This window comes from Schistocerca gregaria, chromosome 9 (genome assembly GCF_023897955.1).
Source record: "Schistocerca gregaria isolate iqSchGreg1 chromosome 9, iqSchGreg1.2, whole genome shotgun sequence".
Lineage (NCBI taxonomy): Eukaryota > Metazoa > Arthropoda > Insecta > Orthoptera > Acrididae > Schistocerca > Schistocerca gregaria.
In genome coordinates, this window is record NC_064928.1 from 182,332,310 (window position 1) to 182,352,411 (window position 20,102).

The following is a 20,102-nucleotide window of genomic DNA, read 5'->3' on the forward strand; positions in this document are numbered from 1 at the left end:
AGTGCATTGTCTCTGTTTACTAATGGAGCGATACACCTGGAGTGAGTACACTGGTATGGTTGGTGCGTGCTACATAGCGCACCACAACGGATGAGCTGCACAGCGGGTTTATCAATAACAATATCCTAATCGCCGTATCCCGCATCATACGACCATTTTGCAGATTACCTGGAAAGGTACGCCGTCGCATGGTAAGAACGCTCCAATTTGAGGAAACTGGCTTGGTTCTCGTTTCCCGCGTCCGGGTTCCCGGGTTCCATTCCCGTCGGGGTCAGGGATTTTCTCTGCGTCGTGCTGACTGGGTGTTGTGTGCCGTCCTTAGGGGGTTAGTTAGTTCTAAGTTCTAGGGGACTGATGACCATAGATGTTAAGTCCCATAGTGCTCAAAGCCATTTGAACCATTTCTAAAACTGGCTTGCGGCATGTTAAGCGGGATCCTTCAATCAGCACCCGCGCAATTGCACGTAACATGGAGACGAATCAGACGAATGTAAGAACAGTCCTTCGAGAGCAACTGTTACGTCCATTTCACTTACAGCGTGTCCACAACCTGGAACCAGTTGATTATCCACCCAGAGCACAGTTTTCGCAGTGGTGCCTGGAACAGTGTGAAATTCATCCTACATTTCCATCCTCTGTGTTGTTTACCGGTGAAGCAACGTTCGGGCATGATGGAGTTTTCAACATGCAAAATTCGCATGTTTGGAGTGAGTATAACCCACATGCCACAGTTAGTAGCGCTCATAAAGTGCGGTAATGTGTGGGTCGGTGTTGTTGGGGACTGTTTAATTGGGCCGTATCTGCTACCTAGACCATTAAATGACAGGCGCTATTACAGTTTTCTCGCCAGAGCATTGCCAGAATTGCTGGAAGGCGTCCCTCTCCCTACAAAAGAACGCTTGTACTTCGAACATGACGGGGCGCCGGCACATTTCAGTCGTCGTGTGCGTCGATTCCTGGACCCAAGGTTGCCAGAAACGTGGATTAGCGGAGGTGGTCCTATACCATGGTCTGCTCGATCCCCAGATATGTCCCCTCTGGACTTCTTAGTGTGGGGAGAATCCGCAGTCTTGTTTACGCAACTCCTGTTGCACCAGAAGAGGACCTGGTTGCCCGGATAGTAGCAGCATCAGGACCAATTCAGGATACTCCAGGGATTTTTGCTCGTGTCATACAGAACATGATCCGACGGTGTTACCTTTGTTTAAGTGTCAATGGAGGCATTTTTGAAAATCTACTGTTACGAAAACTGGGTTGTGTTGATATGTTGTCTCTTGAAATAAAAAATGAAAAAGTGTTTGTTGGTTTGATTAATTTGTCGCAGAGAAATCTACCTCTACCGGTTCAAATACTCCTCATAGGAAAAATGCCATTAGGGAAAAATATTTGTTTTGATGTCCCCTACAACCCCCCAGAGTTTGTCGGTTTAAATACTTTTCACCCTGTATAGCGTGAACATTAATAAAAAGGACAAACTGCAGGGACAGATTCCTCACTGGAAGTGCAGGAAGAAAGGGACCTATGAACACAAATGTACGGTGTGCGTGCAGCGTCAACAAGTCGCCCCGGAACACAGTGCAGAGCTGCATCGCATCCATATCACAACAGATGGGATGCAATGCACTCTTTCACAAGTCGCATTATGAATTGTCTCACTCTTTTGCACGTTCCGGCCTCTCTTCGAAAAGGGACACAGGCGTCGTGAAGACGCTGTTGAAGGATCTGCACAGAAGCAAGTGGTTGAGATGCCCTCAGAGAAAAAAATCCAGGGGTTTTAAGATCTAGCCAGTCATGCGACAGGGCCTCTGTGTCCTGTCTAACGACCGGGGAAGATGTTATGGTGTCGGCGAACTGTAATGCGGAAGTGGGGTGGTGCTCCGCCATGCAGAAACCATGTAACCTGTCGTATCGCCAAAGCCACATTCTCGAGAAGCCAGGCAGTTCCTTAGGAAATCCAGTTACTTTCCTCTGTCGAGGTGTTTTGGAATAATAATAGATCCAAGTATGTGGCCGCCAAGAATCGCTGCCCTTACAGTGATGAACCGATACTGATGAGACAGCTCAGTCATTCCCCGAGGACTGTCTGTAGCCCACACACGACGATTATACGGACTGATGATGGCAATTCTGGTAAAGCAATGATGACAGAAATCCCTTGATTGTGATGGTCTGGTGCAATAAACATCGACAGAATCCTTCCCTTACAGGGAAATACGCTGCTGATAGAATAAGATTTTCACTCTGCAGCGGAGTGTGCGCTGATATGAAACTTCCTGGCAGATTAAAACTTTGTGCCGGACCGAGACTCGAACTCGAAACTTTTGCCTTTCGCGGGCAAGTGTTCTGCTAGGAAGTTTCATATCAGCGCACACTGCTGCATGGTGAAAATCTCATTCTGGAAACATCTCCCAGGCTGTGGCTAAGCCTTGTCTCCGCAGTATCCTTTCTTTCAGGAGTGCTAGTTCTTCAAGGTTCGCAGGAGAGCTTCTGTAAAGTTTGGAAGGTAGGAGACGAGTTACTGGCAGAAGTAAAGCTGTGAGGACGGGGCGTGAGTTGTGCTTGGGTGGCTCAGATGGTAGAGCACAGCCGGCCGGTGTGGCCGAGCGGTTCTAGGCGCTTCAGTCTGGAACCGCGTGACTGCTACGGTCACAGGTTCGAATCCTGCCTCGGGCATGGATGTGTGTGATGTCCTTAGGTTAGTTAGGTTTAAGTAGTTCTAAGTTCTAGGGGACTGATGACCTAAGATGTTAAGTCCCATAGTTCTCAGAGCCATTTGAACCATTTGGTAGAGCACTTGCCCGCGAAAGGAAAAGGTACCGAGTTCGATTCTCGATCCAGCACAGAGTTTTAATCTGCCAGGAAGTTTCACGCTACTGACAGTCCTTGCACCCGTTGCAGGTAATAGGGATAGTAGCGGTTGTCAAGCAGCAGTTGCCTGCAGCTTTTCGTCTCAATATCTTGCAGAATCTGATTCTCCAAACCTGGTGTAGGCACAGTCCAGCACCTCACTGCAACTTCGTCTGATTACACAAACGCCCATAAAGGGCTTGAAATGTTGTGTGATGTGGTTGGTGTCTGTGATGGTACTTGTTTTGCTACAGCCGTGCTGCCTCTCGACAGTTTCCATCTGTTTGGCAGTACACAAACACTGTCGTGGCTTGTTCCCGGTATGGACATTGGGCCAATCTGCTGCTTCTAGTTCACTGCGTCAATCACACCGCCTGTTCAAAAATGTTCAAATGCGTGTAAAATCTTATGGGACTTAACCGCTAAGGTCATGAGTCCCTGAGCTTACACACTACTTAACCTAAATTATCCTAAGGACAAACACACACACCCATGCCCGAGGGAGGACTCGAACCTCCGCCGAGACCAACCGCACAGTCCATGACTGCAGTGCCCCAGACCACACCGCCTGCAACACACAAGGAACGCAAGGCACGTGGTCAGAGGAAATTTCATTCCTCAGTGCCATCTATTGTGGCAACGATGCATTACCGGAAACGTGTTCATCGGAAATTTTCTCCTCCATTTCCGTCAGGAATCCGTCCCAGCAGTTTGTCCGTTTTCTTATGTTCGCACCGTATATTATTTGAAAAATGTGTTAATATTTCGCTTTGTTGTTATTACACTGGTCTGCGTCATTTTTGTGGTCGTTTTTTAAGCTCATTCTCGACATTTCTTGGACGCTGAATTCAGAAATTCACTTCATGTTGTTGAGTCTAGTCTTGTTTTATTGCTATCTCACTTTTTAAAATACGAAATTTAAGAACTTTGTAATACAATAAATACTGATGCGCCAAGGAACCTGACATCGGCAAGCATATTCAAATACAGAGCTATTTAAACAGGCAGAATACGGCACTGTGGTCGGCAACGCCTTTATTAGACGATAAGTGTCTGGCGCAGTTGTCTGATCGGTTGCCGTCCGCTGTGGCCAAGCAGCTCTAGGCGCTTCAGTCCGGAACCCCGCTGCTGCTACGCTCATAGGTTCGAATCCTGCTTCGGGCATGGATGTGTGTGATGTCCTTAGGTTAGTTAGGTTTAAGTAGTTCTAAGTCTAGGGGATTGATGACCTCAGATGTTTTAAGTCCCATAGTGCTTAGAGCCATTTTTTGTTAGATCGGTTGCCGCTGCTACTGTGGCAGGTTATCAAGATTTAAGTGAGTTTCAACGTGATGTTACAGTCAGCGCACGAGTGATGGGACACAGCGTCTCCCAGGTACCGATGAAATGGGGGTTTACCCTTACCACCATTTCACTAGTGTACCGTCAATATCAGGTTTCCGGTAAAACGTCAGATCTCCGACATCGGTGCGGCCGGAAAGGGATCCTGCAAGAACGGGACCAACGACGACTGAAGAGAATCGTTCAACGTGACAGAAGTGCAACCCTTCCGCAAACTGCTGCAGATTTCAATGCTGGACTATTAACAAGTGTCAGCGTGCGAACAATTCGGCGAAACATCGTCGATATGGGTTTTCGGAGCCGAAGGCCCACTCGTTTACTCTTGGTGACTGCATGACACAAAGCTGTACTCCTCGCCTGGGCCTGTCAGCTCCGAAATTGGACTGCTGTTGTCTGGAAACCTGTTGCCTGGTCTGACGAGTCTCGTTTCAAGTTGTATCGAGCGGATGAACGTGTACGGGTATGGAGATCACCTCATGAATCCATGGACCCTGCATGTCAGCAGGGGAGTGTTCAAGCTGGTGGAGGCTCTGTAATGGTGTGGGACGTGTGCAGTTGTAGTGATACGGGATGCATGTACGTCTAGATACGATTCTGACAGATGACACTGAGCAGAATTATTATTTAATTTAGGGGCGACTAGACACTTAAACAAGAACAACAAACAACAGGTTTAGCGGTGCCACAACTTAACAAATAGCCTGTAGTTCCGTAATGTTACCTCAATCGGCGGAGGTTCGAGTCCTGCCTCGGGCACGGGTGTGTGTGTTTGTCCTTAGGATAATTTAGGTTAAGTAGCGTGTAAGCTTAGGGACTGATGACCTTAGCAGGTAAGTCCCATAAGATTTCACACCCACTTGAACATTTGTTACATCAATGCCCGTTCCCAACTGGCCATTGTTGATTGACTAATGGAGATGGGTGCCTTTAATAACAGCTTACAGAACAATACTAATTTACGTAATTTATTAGTAATACACTCCTGGAAATGGGAAAAAGAACACATTGACACCGGTGTGTCAGACCCACCATACCTGCTCCGGACACTGCGAGAGGGCTGTACAAGCAATGATCACACGCACGGCACAGCGGACACACCAGGAACCGCGGTGTTGGCCGTCAAATGGCGCTAGCTGCGCAGCATTTGTGCACCGCCGCCGTCAGTGTCAGCCAGTTTGCCGTGGCATACGGAGCATGTTGTCGCCAGTGGACGGCGGAAGGTGCACGTGCCCGTCGACCTGGGACCGGACCGCAGCGACGCACGGATGCACGCCAAGACCGTAGGATCCTACGCAGTGCCGTAGGGTACCGCACCGCCACTTCCCAGCCAATTAGGGACACTGTTGCTCCTGGGGTATCGGCGAGGACCATTCGCAACCGTCTCCATGAAGCTGGGCTACGGTCCCGCACACCGTTAGGCCGTCTTCCGCTCACGCCCCAACATCGTGCAGCCCGCCTCCAGTGGTGTCGCGACTGGCGTGAACGGAGGGACGAATAGAGACGTGTCGTCTCCAGCGATGAGAGTCGCTTCTGCCTTGGTGCCAATGATGGTCGTATGCGTGTTTGGCGCCGTTCAGGTGAGCGCCACAATCAGGACTGCATACGACCGAGGCACACAGGGCCAACACCCGGCATCATGGTGTGGGGAGCGATCTCCTACACTGGCCGTACACCTCTGGTGATCGTCGAGGGGACACTGAATAGTGCACGGTACATCCAAACCGTCATCGAACCCATCGTTCTACCATTCCTAGACCGGCAAGGGAACTTGCTGTTCCAACAGGACAATGCACGTCCGCATGTATCCCGTGCCACCCAACGTGCTCTAGAAGGTGTCAGTCAACTACCCTTGCCATCAAGATCTCCGGATCTGTCCCCCATTGAGCATGTTTGGGACTGGATGAAGCGTCGTCTCACGCGGTCTGCACGTCCAGCACGAACGCTGGTCCAACTGAGGCGCCAGGTGTAAATGGCATGGCAAGCCGTTCCATAGGACTACATCCAGCATCTCTACGATCGTCTCCATGGGAGAATAGAAGCCTGCATTGGTGCGAAAGGTGGATATACACTGTACTAGTGCCGACATTGTGCATGCTCTGTTGCCTGTGTCTATGTGCCTGTGGTTCTGTCAGTGTGATCATGTGATGTATCTGACCCCAGGAATATGTCAATATAGTTTCCCCTTCCTGGGACAATGAATTCACGGTGTTCTTATTTCAATTTCCAGGAGTGTAGTTAACCAACAACAACAAGCCTTAAAACACTTCATAAAAGACTGATTAAATAACTGCTCCTTTGGGTAATAAATTCTCAGCCAATAACAGTAGCAAACAACATCACTTCCAAATAAAAACTTACAGAATCGTAATGGTAGAAAGGTACCTTTCAAACTTCAAAATTAACTTTCATTTAACACGCAAACTCACAGTTAGCAGATATGGTAATTTACAGTATTTATAACCCGCTGAAGTACAGCGCATAACTGAATTTCAAATCTATCCACTGAATATACTGATAACAAAATTATGTTCACAAATAAGAAATATAATAACTTTATGACAACGCCCATCCGGAATTGGCCACACTTTTACACACTTGTCAAAAAAATGGTTCAAATGGCTCTGAGCACTATGGTACTTAACTGCTGTGGTCATCAGTCCCCTAGAACTTAGAACTACTTAAACTTAACTAACCTAAGGACATCACACACATCCATGGCCGAGGCAGGATTCGAACCTGCGACCGTAGCAGTCACGCGGTTCCGGACTGAGCGCCTTAACCGCGAGACCACCGCGGCCGGCACACACATGTCAGTTCCTTTCAAAAGTGACAGTTACTGCTCCATCTCCACACAGTTAACAAAACTAACACCGCAGAAGTCACTGAAGCTTAATACACGTACCGTGTTTCACTACTTTCTTCTCCAATATCATGACATCCTTATTGTGGGCGAACATGCTACAGCACAGCGTGTTCAGGTTGGGCCCACGCTATCTTGTTTATCTGCCGTACCAAAACACCCACAAACGACATCGGCTACAGCTCGCCGTAATCGCGTTCATACAACTGCAAAGCTCACGGCTTACCGTTCCACAGTATCGTTGAATGCCCAAGCGTCTAGGTTTACCATCAGTCCACAACCACAGAGTGCCAAAATTATTAAACGCACAATTCGGACCCTCGGGACCCCAACACTCTACCGTTCTGTCCTTCTTGCTCACTACTGTCTAATCCTCCTCTCCTCGTCGCCAGAGGGCCACTCGCCGCCAACTCGGCGCCACAGTATCTCTGGCGAGGCCAGTATCGACCTTAATACTCGCGGCCGGAACACAATCGTGCCGAAAATCGGCACAACACATACATAAGCATCCTGTCTGATCACCTGGATCTATTCATGTTGATCGTGCATTCCGACGGGCTTGGGCAATTCCTTCAGAACTGCTTCTAGAGCCCTGACAGGTGCTAGATTCAAGCTTCAAGTGTTGGAGAGTACGGAACTCGGTGAAGATACTCAAGGATTTAGGGTAGAAATTCTAAGTGCCCCCACTTGCGACATAACGTTTGAAGACTCCTCTAGCACTGTCTCCCAACCTCTTATCAGCAGCAATCTGCTGCTCTGAAAACCCGTCTCCGTAACAACGGCTGATACCGAGGCTAGTCAAATAATCAAAGTCCGACGTCCGGCGACACGTGACACAGAGATGAAGACTGCGTTGTCCTACTCTTTCTTGTATCCTGATGTGCTCCTATTTATATGGCCCGCAGGCCCTGCTTCCAGAACACTCTGACCCGCTACCATGTACATAGTGTTCTTCCATTAGTATATTTGGTCACGGCTGGAGGCTCCTTCCTGCTACTCGCTGCGTATCGGCATGCAGCCCGTCACACAGCCCTGAATGTAACTCTGTTTGCCACAAGGCGCGTAGAAGTCGGCTCGTGCTGTTGTCTCGTTCAGAGACTGAAGCAATGCTACCTCGCTGCCCTGTAGCCGGTTCCTGGACTGCCTCAGTGGCACAATCCTCGAATTTGCTTATGTACATGTCTACAGGACTGAGATCTACAACAAAAGGATCTGTCCTTGCACTTAAGAAATTTGCATTCCTATAAATAAGTGTCCAGTGTTGTCCAATTGAACGCAGTCGTTAAGGATCCGCTTTCTGTTATCTTATTCAGTTTATGCTTAGCTTCATCTTTCCACATAACTTGCTTATCTCTCCCACCACGTGGTCTTCTTACTTTTTGTCAACAGAGCAAGGTGGCGTAGTGGATAGGACACTGGACTCGCATTCGGGAGGACGACGGTTCAAACCCGCGTCCGGCTATCCTGATTTAGATTTTCCGTGATTTCCCTAAATCGATTCAGACAAATGCCGCGATGGTTCCTTTGAAATGCCACGGCCGATATCCTTCTCTAATCCAATGACCTTGCTATTTCGTCCACTCTCACAAAGCAAACAACTAACCATCTTTTTTCGGAGGATCCACCGGTGGCTGGTTCCTAGAATTTGATGACATAGGTTTTGATTCTTCTTCAGAATTCTGAGAGGGAGTTCCTGAGATGACGCTGACATCACGTTTCTTTGATGCAGCTCTCACGGTGCACAAGAGCTCCAATACGGAATGAGAGGAGCAGCAATAGAGATGTGGTTCACTCAGTGTCACTTCTTGTCGTTCAACAAATCTGAGTTTGTTGCGTGGCGTACCCGTTTCAAGTTGTTGTGTGGGTGCAACGTAAGAATGTTTAATTTTGAGCCTTGAAGTTAATTCGTGACCTAGCACATGTGTTAGGTACCTTGTACATTTGTCCGAAAAAATGAAAAGCACGGAAACTCCCGCTCCCACAAAAATGGGGAACGCAGAGAAGTGAAAGCTTGAAGCTTATTTCGTTCTCGCTCTAACCTATGTACAAAACAATAAAATTTCACAAAAACAATTCTTTCTGTTTTTCAGAGAACGTATACATATTATTAACATCATTATTATTATTGACGTGACTGTAGTTGTATAAATATGTTGATAAGTATGGCCGGCCGGAGTGGCCGTGCGGTTCTAGGAGCTACAGTCTGGAACCGGGCGACCGCTGCGGTCGCAAGTTCGAATCCTGCCTCGTGCATGGGTGTGTGTGATGTCCTTAGGTTAGTTAGGGTTAATTAGTTCTAAGTTCTAGGCGACTGATGACCTCAGAAGTTAAGTCGCAAGTTCGAATCCTGCCTCGGGCATGGCTGTGTGTGATGTCCTTAGGTTAGTTAGGGTTAATTAGTTCTAAATTCTAGGCGACTGATGACCTCAGAAGTTAAGTCGCATAGTGCCCAGAGCCATTTTTTATAAGCATGATTGTTGTACAGCAGATGCTATTAATTTTATACTCTCATAGGTGCCTGAATCTAAAAATTTGTGAGCACCCGGAATGTATAGTCACGGGCCGCCATTAATGTGACATCACAGTATACTATAACAGTCGCGGCACTCCGCGTCGTTTTTGTTACCCACGACAGCAGCGCTCCAAGCGGCCAGCAAGCAACACTTCTGCATTCGATGTCGGATGAGTGCGAATACCAACTTCTATGTTGGTTTGTAACGTAGTTTTTACAACAGGGAGTGTGTTTAGTGCCATAAAAATCGCCATTAACCATAACACACCATATTTGTCGTTCTTTAGTTTCCCAAGGGCCCTCGGAAGTACGAAACAGTACACCAAGGTACAATTTATTTACGGTTGTCATGTAACGTACGGATATTTACTGAATAAAGTCGTTTTCCTTTAATAACAAAAATTGCTAGTAAATACCGGAAGACCTGTGATTCTTCAGTTTCTTCCGACGTGTTTCTTGCTCGAACAGTCCACGGGTGTACTGCCAGTCCATAGTGTCCAATGGACTCAATATTTCTGCGATCAGACATGTTGCCATCTTCAGGTGCGCTGACGAACGGAGCTCCTGAGGGCGGGCGCCGGCTTAAATCCCCCTTCCCCCCCCCCCCCCCCCCCCCCCCACCGTCGCGAGGCGTTCTCTTTGCGGTCCGCGCCCGTGCGTCAGCAGTCGGTGAGACGCTGGCTTCGGCGTATGTGGTGGCGTCGGGGTAATTGCCTCGTCTGCCCTAGTCGTCCGTTCGTTTCCTTTCCTGAGCGTCTTTTTAATTAGACTCAATGCTGGTTCCCACGCCCTGCTGAGGTTGTTGTCGCAATCTCTATTGATGAGTCGGTCCCTGGTACGAATTTCGATAGTCTCTCTAACGACTTTGTCCCAGTATTTAGATGTCTGTGCCAGGACCCTGGTGCGTTGGTAGTCCATTTCGTGATTTTCGGACAAACAGTGCCCTCCGACCGCCGGCTTGCTGGGGTACCCAAGTCGAGTGTGCCTCTGATGTTCTCGGTAACGATCTCCAATGGCGCGCACTGTCTGTCCAATGTAAGTCTTCCCACATTGACACGGAATCCGGTATATGCCGGCATTCTTTGACACTTCCCAATAACGATGTCGGTTTGCAGAAGTACAGCTCCATGGGGGTGGGGCGGGAAGCAACTTTAAAATTTCAAATAGGAACCCCCATCTTTTATTGCAGAATCAGATTGTACATAAAAAACTACGTACATTTTGTCTTAACATTTGTTTTAATTCTTGATAGCTGGCGGAGTAATTCAAGAAAATCCATGTTCTCATTTTTACGTGGAAAATGGTTACGGATACATAAAAAATACTTATTTACTTCGTAAATTTTGATTCGCTAAAATTAAAACTTTCCTTCTCTCCATATTGGATGGGGTTTGAGAGAGAGGAATTAGAGTTTTACAAATGTTGCCCAAATATTAATTTTTCCCGCAAATTCGGATGAGTTTTGTTTGTTTCGCTCTCATGAGGCCACACAACTTTTAATTATCAAACAAGTCATCCGACTAGCTAACTAACTAACCAAACATCCTACGAAGTAAATAAGTATTTTTTATTTATCCGTAACCATTTTCCACGTAAAAATGAGAACACCGATTTTCTTGAACTACAGCGCCAACCACCAAGAATCAAAGCAAATGTTTAAGACAAAATGTACGTAGCTTTTTTAATGCAGAATCAGATTCTGCAATAAAAAATGGGAATTCCGATCTGAAATTTTAAAGTTGCCTCCCGCCCCACTCCCAGGAGGCTGGGTTGGCGGGCTAATTTTAGCACAAGCAGATGTCCCCCTCAAAAATATTCAACTTTGCATTCTACACATTTTTTCATGTGAAGCTTATTTTCCGAGTTATTCTGGTTTGTCAACTTAAAATTTACATTATATATATACATGTGTTTCAGGATACTTCATATCCATACTAACACATGGAATGCAGAAGTATAATAAGTAATTCGTTAATTAAGCAGGAAATAACTGAAAACCACAACATTATCCTTACGACACATGTGACCGCCTGCTTTCTCACCGCTTGGAGCGCTAATGTCAGACCAGCTGTCAAACGGTTACAACTTTCGCACCAGAGAGTTTCGTGACTGTATGTATTAGACTGTAGTGACAGAGTGTGTACATTATAAACAGAGTTTGAATTTACACGTGTTCTTAATTTTTGTGTAGGGCTCCTCGTCCAGAGCCAGCCTCAGCCTGGAAGTCACGACGGCGAGCGACGACTCGCTGGGCATCGCGCCGCTGGATCTGCCCACGCGGCCGCTCTCAACTGTCTCGTCTTCTCTCAGGTCTGAACCTCAGTCATTTCTGTTGCTACCCCTAAACAAATTCTTTACTTCAGAATGTGTCCTCTGTGTCAAGAGAGTAGTTAATGTACGTGGTGAAGAAACATTCGAATACTAAGACCTCACCTTAAGATTCCCTTTACACTAGCAATACAGATTTTTGTCTACCAAAATTTCTGTAATTATTTAATACTACACTTTGTTCATCATAAGAATAAACCTCATGTAAACGAACGCAAATGCGACGATTGTTCAGCAGCCGTAGCACATGTACGTCGGTGTCGTTACGCTCTTGGAAGTAGGTCCTACTTATGTATTACATAGCTTATTACGACGTTTCGGTGTCCACCCTGATAGCAGAGTGGTCAACGTGACGGATTGCCGTCCTACGGGCCCGGTTTCGATTCCCGGCTGGGTCGGAGATATTCTCCGCTCTCATGGAGTGGGTGTTGTGTTCTCTTCAGTCTTCATCATCGTATCATCCCCATCCGGCTCGTAGGTCGCCTAATGTGGCGTCGAATGTAATAACACCTGCACCAAGGCGGCCGCACCTGCCCCGCAAAGGGATCTCCCGGCCAATGACGCGAAACGCTCATTTCCATTTACTACGTTACGGTAAATGAAACTTTAAGGTATTCTAATGTACAAACAACCATCAATGTTTTTCTTAATCATGCTTCAGTTGTGTATTTTTTATTTCAAAAATCGTATACAGTCGCAGTTTCTGTACCGTTGTGCTCTGATTGTTGCGCTGTTAATACGTTGTGTGAAAATGCTGACGCTACTTCCTCGTAGGAAACACGCTCGTGAAACACCGTTAGAAAGTTTGTTCTAAATGTTTTTTTCAAGTTCACAGAAAAAAATCGGTCGTGAAATTTTCTTAAGTATTGTATTTATACAGTTATGGCAGTTTTTACATTGGTAAGTGTTGTAGATGATAATCAGGTAGTTCACGGATTGCTAGTTCAAATCTGACTTTAGTTTTACTTTTTTTCGTACAATTCGGAATACCTACATCTATTAAACGCAAAATTAATGCTAATTAACACATATCTAATAATCATTTTTGTGTAAGTGCACATTTCCTTTTTTCTATTTACATATGCACGGAAAATTGCATTTTTCATTGCAAATATAAATTCTTGCTATCGATATTTTATGAAAGATTGTTATTAAAGGTAGTATAAATTAATAAAACATCAGAAATTTAATTTTTACGACAAAAGTGAAAGATGAGATACTCTTTATTTGGACTATGTCCATTGTTTTATCCCCCAAATGTGGTCTCAGACGAGCCAGAATGATAAGCGTCGTAGAAACGTGGAAAACAATAATTTTCATGGCGTCGAGGAACACCATACATGCTGCATTTTTAGTTGCCACCGTACCGCTGCAAAATGAACCCAACAGTATTGATCTGGGGCCAACCTAAGGGGTTTACCGCGAAAAGACATTTAAGCTTCTAGACGTACTGGAACTAAAACACAAAGCTTTTGTCTCGCGTCACTGTCGAACGCTGGCGGGATTCGGAACGGCACGTCAGAAAAGAAGAGGAGAAATGTCGGGGATGGTTGGCTTCGTAGATTCTGTTGTTCATGCACTTGTAACTATGCAGCACGTGACAGTTCCAGTACTGAAATATTTCCCTCCGATTCGGATACGGAAGGAACTGAGAAGTTATCAGACGGGTAACGGTAACTTGATACCTTCGGTGGCTTCAATATTTAACTATACGGTGAAATCCCTGAAGTGCAATTTTGCGTCACACACAGCTCGTTCAGAAAAATTATCCTGTGTTTTTGTCTCCTCCAGAGGAACCTTACAGTTCCAACAGGGCCTAGTGCCCTGTGTTTAGGGGCCGAAGTGAACTGAGGAATAAGTTAGGAATTTTCATCACTCTTGTTTCCAGGTACAGTACTATATTAACTAAGAAAGAGAGCATGTAATGCTTTCCGTATAGTCCCCTAGGAAGCGTGCGGTATTGCTAGAGTTTCGCCGGATATTACTTCGTCCTGTTTAAAAATTAAATGACATTCGAAGCTGTGCTCTTGTCTTTTTACGTCTTACCTACAACTTCTTATATCGCTGCAGGTTAGATGGACCAGGTGGTTGGCCAGTGCTGTCTAAGTTAAGCACCCCGGCAAAGCTGTTGTCCCGTATAATTGCTTTGTCTGTGTGCGCATAGCGCACGGCATAAAACGTATCCTTATTATCGAGCTTGACTGTACTCCAAATAGCTTGGTTTCCTCTCCACATGAAACGAAATGCAATGAGCTTCCAGGAAACGTAGTGTAATGTTTAGATAAAATTTATTCTTACGATGAACACAGCACAGGACCTCAGATCATGATTTCATTTATGCTAGCAACACAAAATTGTATTTACAGAAAGTTTCTGTAATTACTTAGTACTGAAATGAGAGTGCAGTAGGTCCCATCATTCTTCTTTTAAACACTGGAAAGCATGGGGAAATACGATGTGTGGTAAGAGAAATGCTGTGAGCACAGGACAATCAACCTCATTTCACATGCAGCCAAAGTAATGTTAAGGATAATTAATGAAAGACTTGAAAAAGTAATGGAAGAGAATCTTGGTGAGGAGCAGCTTGGCTTTAGACGGAATATGGGCACCAGAGATGCAATTGGGCTCCTACGGATCTTGGGAGAAAGATTTATTGAAAAAGGAAGAGACCTATATATGTGCTTCATCGATCTAGAAAAGGCATTTGACTGTGTGGTTTGGGACAAGCTGGCGACTATAATGAGGGAAAACAGAGTGTACTGGAAAAACTAGAAGACTTGTAAACTTATTATATCTTAATCAAAAAGCCTCAGTTAAAGCAAGAGGAGAAAGTACCAACTGGATCAGACTAGCAAAAGGAGTAAGACAAGGATGTTGTTTATCACCTACTCTTTTCAACCTCTACCTGGAAAATATGATTGACCAATGCTCATTAGATGACAAAGGAGTAGATATTGGAGGAAGAAGAGTAGCGTGTTTGAGGTTTGCTGATGGCATGGTCCGTCTAGCCACAGGGGAAAAAGAATTACAGGATTTGGTGGACACCATTGAAGCTAACGGAAAATAATTATGGAATGAAAATTAACACAAAGAAAACAAAGTATTGGCGCTAAGAGAAAATAAAGAGATAAAAATTATGCTGAATGGAGAAATACTAGAACAGGTGCAAAATTTTAAGTATCTTGGAAGCAGGATAGACACCGACTGTAAGTGCACCACAGAAATTAAAACAAGGATAGCAATAGCAAAAGAGACATTTTATAAGAAAAGAAGAATTTTCTGCAGCGGTCTGGACAGAGAACTCAGGAAGAGACTCATAAAATGTCTTGTATGGAGTGTTCCTCTATATGGCGCTGAAACATGGACTTTAAGGAAGAAAGACAGAGAAGGGCTGGAGCCTTTTGAGATGTGGACGTGGTGGAGGATGTAAAAAATAAGTTGAATGGACAGAGTTCTGTTTTCAGCATCATGATGGTCGCATCCGTGTTTGGCGACGTCGCTGTGAACGTACATTGGAAGCGTGTATTCGTCATCGGCTTATTGACGTATCACCCGTCGTGATGGTATGGGGTGCCACTGGTTACACGACTCGGTCACCTCTTCTTCGCACTGACGGCACTTTGAGCAGTGGACGTTACATTTCAGATGTGTTACGACCCGTGGCTCTACCCTTCATTCGATCCCTGAGAAACCCTACATTTCAGCAGGATAATGCACGACGACCGCATGTTGCAGGTCCTGTACGGGCCTTTCTGGATACAGAAAATTTTCGACTGCTGCCCTGGCCAGCACATTCTCCAGGTCTCTCACCAATTGAAAACGTCTGGTCAATGGTGGCCGAGCAACTGGCTCGTCACAATACGCCAGTCACTACTCTTGATGGACTGTGGTATCGTGTTGAAGCTGCATGGGCAGCTGTACCTGTACACGCCGTCCAAGCTCTGTGTGACTCAATGCCCAGGCGTATCAAGGCCGTTATTACGGCCAGAGGTGGTTGTTCTGGGTACTGATTTCTCAGGATCTATGCACCCAAATTTCGTGAAAATGTAATCACATGTCAGTTCTAGTTCAATATATTTGTCCAATGAATACCCGTTTATCATCTGCATTTCTTCTTGGTGTAGCAATTTTAATGTCTAGTAGTGTATATCATTTTGTTGCAAACCGCTGTACCAGAGAGCTTCGCAAAAGCGATCGGCAACCATTCGGGCACCTCTAACATGCGTGCGGCCTACACGGCCCCTGCACGCCTCATCGTCGCGAACCCGGCCTGTCGCAGTAACGGGCGGATACCCGGCGGCGGTACCAGCGCTAGCAGAGGCCGCCACTTGCAAGGGACCTACTCGCGTCCGCCACACACGCAACCATAAAACAGGGCCGCGAGTATTCCGCTGCCAGCCGCTATAAAGGTCGACGGCAGAGCAGCACAAGCCGACTTTTACCTTTCGTTTGACTCTTGCGATTTTAAGTACGCATTGAATTGCCAGCTGTGTTCTTTTAACTTGATGTCGACTTTTTAACTGTCCCCCCTGTGCATGACCCCGTATTGGAGTATATTTTAACCCCCATCATCTACATTTGCTGTTTTTTTGTCCCCCTCTTATCACCCTCAGCCCCCCCTTCCCTTTTTTTTTTTTTTTTTTTTTTTTTTTTTTTTTTTTTTTTTTTTTTTTTTTTTTTGTTTAAGCATCCCCCTTTCATGTATGTTGTACAACCGTTTGGCTGAAGAACAGTGGATTGTGCCGCTGCCATCCTTACTCTGCTCATGGGGCAGGAGAATGACATTACAATATAGAAAAATAAATGGCACATGTCAGTTCTTCCACCAGCAGCGAGAGTCCCTCCTAGCCTTCGGGCGGCTGCTACTCACCCCCCACCCCCACACCCCCTAATCGTCTTAGGACGCTCTCGAAACCCATCGTAGCATCCGACACCTCTATATTCAGCATTAATCGTTGATTTCCTTGGTGAAATTAGCCTGTACCGAGGATTGACGGCTCTGCTCCTATGCTGGTGTTATTCAGGGCAGCTTCATCGGGCTTTGAATATTTTCCATACAGGTGTATTTGTCTATGAAGATCCTACTTGCCTTATTCTGGAATCGCCATACTGTCAAGTCTTCAAACCTGTGAGACACTGCATTTGCGATTTTGTTACTAATTCAAGGCAGGCGTTTCTATCCTTGGTCAATAAACTTTCGTAAACTCTCATCGCTGTTTTCACTGTGTCGGTGTGAGTGACACATCGGAAACAACCTCAAGTTTGCAGAATGAGATTTTCACTCTGAAGCGGAGTGTGCTCTGATATGAAACTTCCTGGCAGATTAAAACCGTGTGCCGGACCGGGACTCGAACTCAGGACGTTTGCCTTTCGCGGGCAAGTGCCCTACTAACTGAGATACCCAAGCACGACTCATGCCTCGTCTTCACAGCTTTACTTCCTCCAGTACCTCGTCTCCTACCTTCCAAACTTTACAGGAGCTCTCCAGGGAAGTTTGGAAGGTAGGAGACGAGGTACTGGCGGAAGTAAAACCGTGAGGAGGGGGCGTGAGTGGTGCTTGGTTAGCTCAGTTGGTAGAGCAGTTGCTCGCGAAAGGCAAAGGTCCCGAGTTCGAGTCTCGGTCCGGCAGATAGTTTTAATCTGCCACGAAGTTTCGACCTTAAGTTTGATTCACATAGAGCATCAGTATCCGATTCCGCCACCACGAGCACCAGCTTAGTGCACAGTGAAAATGGTAACTTTCACTGGTGCGGAACGTACTCGCTGTGTGTTTTGGTTTCATGAAACCAACTCTGCAACACAGATGGAGGTAACCGAGATGGGATGGTTCACTACCACCAAGACGATGTACCACGTCATTTCCTTATGGAAGTTGAGGTTTCCTCAGTAATCGCTTCCCAAGTTGGTGGAGTGTCCATGAAGAACCAATCGCATGGCCACATCGTTCCCCAGGCTTGTCAGCACTGTATTTCTGTCTCTGGGGTTTCATAAAAGGCCGTGTGTATGTTCCTCCCCTTCCAAACAATTCATCCGACTTGAAAAATCGAATCGACGCTGGCGGTCCACAAGGCATGCCCGTTCTGTTACTGGGAAGAAATTCATTACCGGTGGGATGTCTGCCGCATCACAAATGGTAGTCACATCGAACCGAAATAACACTTGATACTTTTATGTGAAACTTGAGGTTGTTCGCTACAGAACGACACACCTATCGATTCTATAAGTTCCCCGAATAAATTTCTATATAACTGCAAAGTTCTTTTTGACTCACCCTGGATTTATAAATTACATTCAGAGACCTTTTTGTGAATCAGTCTGTCTATTAGTGAAAACCACATCAAAATTATTACAGTAGTGCCTGAGATTATCCGTCATACACAGATAGAAAACGATTTCGACCAAGTGACCACCTACACGTCCTGATTGGCATCACATAAGGTTAAATGCAGGTTCCTCGGCATTGATCAATTATGTATTTGATGCCAACGAACCTTCCTTTAACGTGATATGAGGTCATTCTGTGACATGAAGTTGGTCGTTTGAATCAAACTGGCTGACTGCGAGTAGATTCACAGTGCAGCAGGCAGCTTTCGGTGACCGTGCTCTTTTTTAAAATTTCGTGCTTTTTTTTTATCTAGGAAGAATTATGGTGGAGCAATATCCGAGAACTCTAGACATTATCGTCAACGGCTACGAAAATCAATGTTTTTTTATTCTTTATGTGATTGTGCAAGCTCTGTACGAAACCTGATTGGTTTCTGTATAAAATCTAAGACTAAAATTAGTGATTAAAAATACAATATGCCTACACGTGGAATCGAATTCTCTACTTCGATCTTCCTAAATCAAAACTCCGCCGTGTGCGCTAATGTGGCAACACTGTTCTACAGTTGCTCCAAGCAATGAAGACGCTTGTCAACCATGTGATTACAGTGTTTTGAGGCATTCTTTCTGCTGCAAGTAAATGCATTTGAAGAAACAGCCCCACATACTGACACCAAAAACAGTAAATTCAGTGGTTGACAGGCAGCATGTGGTTCTCCGAACGTGAATACAGAGCTGTTAGTCAAATATTGTGCACCGAGGGAGACAGTGGCCATATGAGCGTGCTTCAATAACTATACGTGTTAGAAATGAAGGTCCACTTTTTTATTCTCTCATAATTGGAATATAAACTTGCGACAAAACTTCAGATGAATGTAATGGGACACTGTAGCGATGAAGCTGTACTTCCTCCTTCGTCAAATGACTCATAGCCTGAAATTGTTCCCCAAGCACTCTGATATATCACTGTAACATTTTCCTGTGATTTTTTCTTCGTTCTCAGAAATATCCCTAGAAACTGACTCTGTAACTTTCCCAGTCATGCAAATGTCTTTACCTTCTTTGGAGCAGATTCAACAGAAGCAGTCCTGTGTCTGAGTGTTACTCGTTTTCCTGGGTGTAATGACGAATGTAGATCTCATTTACACTTAACTCGATTGAAGAAACCCTTCAAATAATGCTTAAATTGCTCCAAACACCGCTGCCAAGTGAAAGCAACGTCTACAACCACACCAGCAACTGCAGAAACCTCTGGAGCCACAATTATTTCATCGCCAACCTACCATCTAAAACATTAATTTCCATTCTCGTTGACATACCTGTGGCCTCCGTTACTTTGTGCAGTTTCGGTTAAAAATCTGTAGCATTGTGTGTGGTCTTTTTCAGTGATTTCTTTAGTAATCATATCTGCCAGTCACCTTGGGCCATCCTCTTAAAAGACAGACGTCCGACCACATTTAAATTCCCTGAAAGAACATCTCATTTTTGTCATTGACTGAGAAGGGTCAAAGGGTCGCCATAAGCAACATCCAACTTCACTTTTACCGTGTCACACATTTTCTTATCTGAAGTAAAAAGCAACTCACTGAAGGGTACTATTTTTTTTCCATCTCGATGGAAAGCTCATAGGACAACGTAACAGTATTTCCTGCCAATCCATACTTACCAATGAATGAATGTCACTTTCCGTAAATCATCATCTAACAGATGGTGACACACAATGGTAACAACAACTTGGATTAGCAACAACATGCTTCCAGACTTAGCTAACTACCCTCAGATTGCAATTCCAAGGACATCCAGGATATTTCTTTTACGCTTAATGAGCTGCCAGTACTCGCAATAACATTTTAGTTCATTTGTGTCAAACATTCTGTGAATCAGTCGCAT

General features: G+C 45.4%; 1 protein-coding gene across 5 annotated transcripts in view; it reads left to right on the forward strand.

Annotated features, from left to right (window-relative positions):
* The window catches only part of LOC126291754 (uncharacterized protein CG43867), a 518,693-nt gene that overhangs the window by 361,826 nt on the left and 136,765 nt on the right, over positions 1-20,102 (forward strand). For all 5 annotated transcript variants that reach the window (XM_049985431.1, XM_049985433.1, XM_049985432.1 and 2 more), the window contains one exon: positions 11,752-11,870. In XM_049985431.1, coding sequence (XP_049841388.1) covers positions 11,752-11,870 — 119 coding nt within the window. The remainder of the gene's footprint in view (positions 1-11,751; positions 11,871-20,102) is intronic.